Source organism: Charadrius vociferus, unplaced genomic scaffold (genome assembly GCF_000708025.1).
Source record: "Charadrius vociferus isolate BGI_N301 unplaced genomic scaffold, ASM70802v2 scaffold621, whole genome shotgun sequence".
NCBI lineage: Eukaryota > Metazoa > Chordata > Aves > Charadriiformes > Charadriidae > Charadrius > Charadrius vociferus.
The window spans coordinates 687,199-694,326 of NW_009646926.1; the positions used below are offsets into that span (position 1 = coordinate 687,199).

At 46.1% G+C, this 7,128-nt stretch overlaps 2 protein-coding genes across 2 annotated transcripts in view; one reads left to right on the plus strand and one right to left on the minus strand.

The window, feature by feature from the left end:
• Positions 1–278: 278 nt before the first annotated feature.
• On the minus strand, positions 279–4,897 carry CIAPIN1 (cytokine induced apoptosis inhibitor 1). Its single transcript, XM_009894467.1, has 8 exons — positions 4,717–4,897; positions 4,250–4,402; positions 2,815–2,891; positions 2,389–2,557; positions 2,101–2,174; positions 1,654–1,769; positions 1,052–1,121; positions 279–477 (listed from the first exon to the last, which is right to left on the minus strand). Exons 1-8 carry the CDS (start codon positions 4,871–4,873, stop codon positions 367–369), a joined length of 927 nt encoding a protein of 308 aa, XP_009892769.1. The 5' UTR covers positions 4,874–4,897; the 3' UTR covers positions 279–366.
• A 1,229-nt stretch (positions 4,898–6,126) lies between these two features.
• The window catches only part of COQ9 (coenzyme Q9), a 9,647-nt gene continuing 8,645 nt past the window's right edge, over positions 6,127–7,128 (plus strand). The window contains exon 1 of the mRNA XM_009894494.1: positions 6,127–6,133. Within this exon, the coding sequence (XP_009892796.1) occupies positions 6,127–6,133 (7 nt within the window). The remainder of the gene's footprint in view (positions 6,134–7,128) is intronic.

A 7,128-nucleotide genomic window follows, 5' to 3' on the forward strand; every position in this document is an offset into this window, starting at 1 on the left:
CAGGGAAGCACCCATCCTGCCACAAGCACATGAGATCCACCTGACACTTGATTCTACTTCCCTCTGCTGGTGACGGCCAGCGTCCCAGTATCGAGTCTAGCATCCCAGTATCGAGTCAAGCCAGCTAAAACAAGGCATAACATGAAGTCTAATACACACGAGATCACTTGTCACCAAAGATTATCAGGTAGCCCAAGGTTGATTACAAGCGATGAGCTCACAGCAGTGTCAGTGCCCACAATGTCCCTCCCCACAAAGAGTCTTGGCTGGAGAGAATGAGTTTGAGAGGATGAGGAGGACTGCAGGAAGAACCTCAGACTGATGGAAAAGCAGGAGTCCTTCTCAGGACATCCAGAGGCATCTTTGTTAGGCATCATGCAGCTGGTTCTCTTTCAGGAGAATCTTCTCCCCAGGCTTGAAGGCAGGCATCCCCAGGTAAGGGCAGCTGGCACAGCGGAACGCATCCCCCAGGTAGCACTGGCAAGAGGAAGAAAAGCACCTTCTGTAATCAGGGGCAACTTTCAGTTCTCTCCCCCTGTGATACAGTTTTTCCAACTTAAAGAGATGACACGCTCCTCAGCATTATCAGCACAGAAACCGCTTCCCTTCCACCCACCTCTCAGCACACGTCTGGTTAGCGCGGTTAGCAGAGCGGTGCAGGGCACTCTGCTCACATGGAAGAAGTGAGTTTCTACCCAAGCCGGTGCACCTGGGCATGGCTGCAAGCTGGGCTTGGGCAGCCCCCTAACTACCACCTTGTCCCCTTATGCTCCCATAAGATGATCTTTCCCGAGCAGATCACCCGTTAGCACGTGAGCAGGGAGGCAAGAGGTTCACTGTTCACTCTGACTCCTACAAGGGTGGCACTTGCGCTGGAACAGACAGCACACACTGGTACGGAGCATGTGGGCACAGGGCAACAGGCTGAAGCTCTGCAGAAGCAGCGTTTGGAAGCAGTAAGTCAGCTTAGGGAGCCGTCACTAGAGAACACAGTTCTCGACACAAATCATGTACTGCAAACCACAGTATAGAAACAAAAATGACTATTTACATTTCCACAGGCAGATTTGGGCTGTGAGCTCTTCTCCTCCTGTTCCAGCTCTTCAGCCAGGCCACATGTGCTGTAGAAAAATAAAGAAGTCACCTGCATCTTTCTGCTTAAAGGTTGTGAGTCACCAACACTTGTTCCAGCCCTACTCACACGCAATAGCCCTCACTCTGTCACACCACACAGCTGACTCCAGGACTCTCATGCTCTTCGCTTTCCTCTTCAACACCATGGTTTGTATAACAAGTGTTGAAACACATTCCTCAAGTTTAAACTGAGCAGGGAAAGATTCTATGGCACTTGTTACTTGTTATGCTATTTCTCCTTGAAATCTGAGAAACCAGGGGTTTAGCCAAGGCTGCGCAAACTCTCAACCTTCAAGACTATTGACCATATCAGTGCGGTTATTTGTAGCAGTTTTGGTGTGGCTAGTCAATTCTCATTTTATTTGCCTTTACATTTAAATAGTTAAGAAAGGCTGTGAACCAAGAGAATTATGCTCTGAAGAACAGCAAAGGGTCTACAATCTTTTTAAAACCCATCCAACTCTAAGGGTTTAATGTTACAGTCAAAAGGATCACTGATACACTAATCCCAGCACTGACCAGTTCTTGCAGGCTTTCTTTTTGCCCATTTCTTTGCAGGACGGAGCTCTGAGGGATGATGGATCTGGCTTTTTCAAATCCTCTGAATCCAACAGCTCATCAGAGTCCAAAAGATCCTGAAAACATACCACGGAAGATAACATGTAGCAAATTGATTTGTCAGTAGGGAATGACATTGCTGTGTTATGTTTGAACAAATGGTGCTATCTGTAGCACCAGCATTAAACCACTGCAGCTGTGAACTCTTATCCATGTCTCCTCTCCACTCCCACCACACCTCTGGGTTCTCAAGACTTCACATAGTAGATGAGGTATTTTGCCCTGGGGATTCTTTTCTGCCTCTTAAGTTGTAAAGCTTCCCGAGAAGCATGACTGAAACTATTTAGAGTGGGAAAGAAGAGGAGAGAGAATGAACAACAGGAACGCCTCACAAACAAGACCAGATACCATTTCTTCATCGTTCATGTCATTGGCAGAGAGCGTCCACAGCTTGGCAGTGGCTGGGTCCACAGCGGGTTTTCCTGGAGCCAAAGCAAAGGAAGAAATAGTAGTTACTCCAGCCTTTACCCCATCTACTCCCAACAGAGTTCAACAACTTTGGAAAGACCCACTTCACAGCTTTTTACTGTAGGACTCCCTGCCTCAGAGCCGTCTCCCTGTTCCTATTCTCCCTATCTGGAAGCTCGTCACGTGAGAAGCAGGCAATCCACACATTTAGCACGCACCGCTCCTTACCTGAAGGACCAGGTTGCTTGGCAAAGGAAAGTTTGAGCTGACTTGAGGACCCCACTTCAAAATTGGGCTTCTTGCCTTCTATCTGGACAATGAGAAGGTCATTGCCTTGGTAACCCAAATGCTCTTGGACTGACTGGGCCTCCTCCGGGGTCAATGCTTCCTTTTGCAGCTGCAATGTAAGATTTTAGGTTAATCTTGTGCAGAAGCCCTTATTTCAGCACCCAGTCCATCATTCCAGTGAATGCAGACAACTGGGATTTTCAATCCTAAAGGAAAACTAAAGTTTGTAGTAGGCAGTGTCTGTGCACTTTTACAGTAAACCAGGGTAGCTAAACACTTTGTTACCCAGCAACTGCCAGGAATCGCCACCTACATTTCAAGGTAACTGCATGAGGGAGTTTCTGGAAGCAGTTAGTGCATACGTACCTCCTTCACTTCCACCAACCCAGAGAGAGTCAGAGCTGTGGGGAGTTTCGCTGCTGTCTTGAGTCTGCTGTTGTTTCCTGGAAGACATGAAAGTAGGAAGTAGGAAGAGGGAAGAAAAAGAATGGAGGTCACCAAGAAACCTGGAAGAGTAAGAGGTTTAGAAGGAAGTACTCAAGCCAAACCGCTGCTTCAAAATGGAGCCCTTTCCAGTTGACAGCAGGAACAAGCATAAGCAGCTTGTTCATTAAAATAACAGCCTGGGGTCACAAAAATCCAGATCTGTTCTTAGATGCCAAAATCTTCTTCAACCCAATTTACACCCACCAAAAAAAGGAAACAAAAAAACACCCCAAAACCCAAACAACAAAATCCCCCCAAAATATTTTCACATACTAAAGTGAACAACTGGTGAAGTTTTCAAAATGTGGACTCCTAAATGAACATTACATTCAGAAACGTAACATTCAAAAGCCTTGTTCTCGTAGGCAAAAGCTGTTACAATCACTGTTAATCAAAAACTCATTACAGGCTTCTTCTCTTGGGCACAGGATTGTGCTGAACAGGATCCATTGACCCTCTCTCACTAGTCCCACTTGCACTTTATTCCAAGTCCACCAAAGTCCAGCCTGTCAGATGTGACTCTGGAAAAAAAGAAACCTCATCTACTCTAGAATTTGCATGTTCTTTGATCTGTCCCAGAAGTGTTCACCCCTGCCCCCAAGGTACCACTTGCACCACAGAGCCACTGCCAGCTTCAAAGTGTTGGCAAATCTTCCCAAGCTGAAGAAGGCATTTCTGCTGTCACTTACACGCCCATTTTCAGTGCTGTAAATTGTGCCAACAGAAACACCGTCAGCATAGCTGCTTCTGTTCTTATCAGGTGGCATATTATTTTTCCACTTCCATCCTGAACCAGCTCCTTATACCAGCAAGGTTTGAATGCAGGTCAAGTATAAGACAGAGAAGTAATCTTGAGTTCACCTCCTTGTGTGCTCCTCCAGCTGTCTCATGGCATAAGGCTTTACTCTTAAAACTTAGTCCAAACACTTCTACCTTTCCTGGGTAAATATTTCTCAGCTGGCTTCTGGGACAGCTTCTCTTGCCATTTGTCATGTTTTTAAAATCACTTCAGAAGCACAACATCTGCAACTATTTAACATTACACTCTAGGAGAAGACCAGCTTCCACTGAACTTTTCAATGTAGTTTGGGAACAAACCTATCCAGCACTTTTTATAGAAGGAGAGTGACTGCAAACGTCTCTGACAGCTACCAGTTGAAACACAGGATAAAACCCTTGCTATTCAGGTTAGTGTGTCAGAAGACTGAAAAAATCTCTGAACATCAGTCAGGGTTCCCATCCTTTCCATTTCAGTCTAATCCTCACAAGAATTGCTATGTTGCCATGTAAGCAAAGCTGATGTGCATTCTCTCACCTGATTCTGTAACCACCGGTTCTTTCAGGAGGACACGGCCCCCTGGCTTAAGTATCCGAGCTATTTCTGCCAGTACTTCTGCACTGTGCTGCGCAGTACTGCCTGATACCACGCCAGAGAGAATTACATCAAAACTGGACTCCCTGTGAGCCGCTGAAAAGAAAGAAAGAAGAAGATGGTACAATTTTACATAGCTACACACAGAGTTTTGCTTAATACACCAGTTCCACCCCCCTCCTCATCTCTCATGCTTGCATACAACAGCAATAACTGATTAAAGACACTAGTCGTAGGAGGCACGACCAGGGTATATCACTTTCTTTGCCCTAGTGACAGTGGTAAGCGTCAGCAGTAGCTGCTATTGTTGTTCTGAATGCTGACTTACAAACCAGGGAAGATGTCAGCTCACACAACAGAAGCAGCCTCTCCGTCTAAACAAAACAGCGACAAATTAAGCTCATTCTTACACTGAGACAGTTGGTTAACATTTTCCACAGAGACACGACTATCAGCTCCCACCAGCGCCTGAATTTTATCCACCAAATCCTTCAGGGCTTCAACCGGCGACGAGCTGTCCCAGATGATAGCAACGCGCTGGCCTGGTGCGATTCCGTACTCCCCCATTTCTGCAGCAGCAGCAAACCTGACAGTAGCAGAGAGAGGAATGGGTCAAGGGGAGACAGAGAGGAAGGGTAAGTGCCAAGTGCAGTATGGACCTCTGCAGACTGTGACTTAATCACAGAGCATCGAGTTGTTTTAATAAATGGGGATTATTTTCTGGAGACAGGCAGCACAGGGTTCCCACAAGCCTGTTAACATGTTAACATGACATTAAGAAATAGCTACACCTAAGGGCATAATGCAGTTTCTCTCCAATTCAGAGACTAGTTTTGCAGGCAGACTGCAAGCCATACTTAAAAAAACACAACAAACGAACCACCACCAACAAAAAACTTACCTGCTTTCCTTAAAGATTTGAATAGAGACATACACAGGATTTCTGGATTTCCAGACTAGTGACAACTATTTGACATTAAACACTGCCCTGTCTCTCCTACTCAGGACATGACCTAATGGAGTTTGCTTCCGCAGTACACAAGATGGAAAAAAATAACTTCCAGCATTCCAGATTGAGGTGCTCTCAAGTCTTATCATTGGTGGTGCTGGGTGAGGAATTACAGGGTTGGAGGAGAGGAACAGAACATGCAGTGAAGTGACAGTTTTGAGAAACCTGTCTGCGTGAATATTTTATAACAGATTGTATTTCTGACAGAGTCCAAAGAAAATCTGCATTATAGAAGTGTCACAATAATATCATATCACCACCGGTACTCATAGCAGCACTGGCTACTGAAACAAATTACCTAGCCTATTTCACGCTACTCATCCAATGCAAACCTATTTTCTTTCTAATTTAACATGATCACTGAGAACAGAGAGCACCAGTGAGCACACTAGTTTCCCAGTGTATCTTCAATTAGCTGCAAATGACACACTTGCTTTGGGAGAGCCTGTTGTAAGCAAGGTCTTTACCAGAAATCATCACATTACACATCCTGGTTAATGCCTTACTGCCACCATGTTGTCACAAAAGCATAGCTTACGGATCCGCTGTACCAAATCTATCTCAGTTGCCTGCAGTCAGGCATGCAGTGGATTTTGATCCCCTGTTCCTCTGTCTCTAAGTGCCATGAAGCCCTCTCTCCTGGAAATGGCAAACAAGTTCAGAACGGGATAACCCTGCGCCTTGTCTGAGCTAATTCCTGTTAGGAATTAGTGCTAATGCAGCCCACACTGCCAACCAGGTAAGGAGTGGAAGATCTTGGGTGTACACTACAGGTTACAGCACCTCAGAGTTGGCCTTGCATGCATATGCAATGCAAGGTAAGCATCTACAACACATAGTAACACTAGTAAACACAAATATTAATCTCATTAAAAAATCACCTTTCCCAGGAAGAAGGCTGAAAACCTGAAAAGATAGACATCAGCTGCTGGGCTAACTTGAAAAACAACAAATCCAATGTCACACTTTCCTCTCAGAACAGCAAGCTGCGACCTTTCAAGGTGAGTCAGAGCCCAAACTACATCAACAGCACCACCAGCCTGCATCGATCCCTGGAAATGTAATCTAAAGAAAGTAAGGAAGCTACCACAGTCCTCAAAGACATGAAGTTATGTCTGCCTTCAGTCAGTGTAAAGGCTAGGAGTTACCATCAAAGCATGCACGGTCATGTTCTTGATGGGATGACAGCTGGGGGGGATATTTTTCTCCATATACATATTTTCCAGCACAAGGTGGAATTTGTGCTCTCCTCTATCCCACCGAGGAGGATTCCTGGGATCCAGCTGGGATCAGGCCCAAGGTTGGATCGGGGCAAACACTGGGCTGGGCGTGGGGAGGGGGCCTTACCTTAATTTCACATACATTTAACAGTCCTTGAGGAACAGGACTGCCCAAAACGGGGCAAGGAAAGGGCTTTAAACAATATTGGAGGTTTCCAGCTTCAATAGATGAAAAATCAACCGCACATAGCACGTTAAAATTTTAAATTAAAGCCTTCTGAGTGCTCCGTACCTTGCGATGCACAGCAGGCAGCTTCCAGCGGCCCAGGAGGCGACCCAAGGCTGCAGGCAACGACGACGCTGGGCCTACAGCAGGCGAATATTTTAAATACATATAGAAAGGGCAGAAAAGAACTCTAAATCACCCACCCGGCGGCGGTTTACAGGGCCGAGGAACGAGATACGCGAAGGAATTTTACAGAGGGATCTCCCCCCACCTCAGAGGAGGCTCCGGGAGAGCCTTTTTTTAGGAGAGGGGGAAAAAAGGGGAATACATGCTCCGCTCACCTCAGCACCCCGCCGCGCCTCAGCTC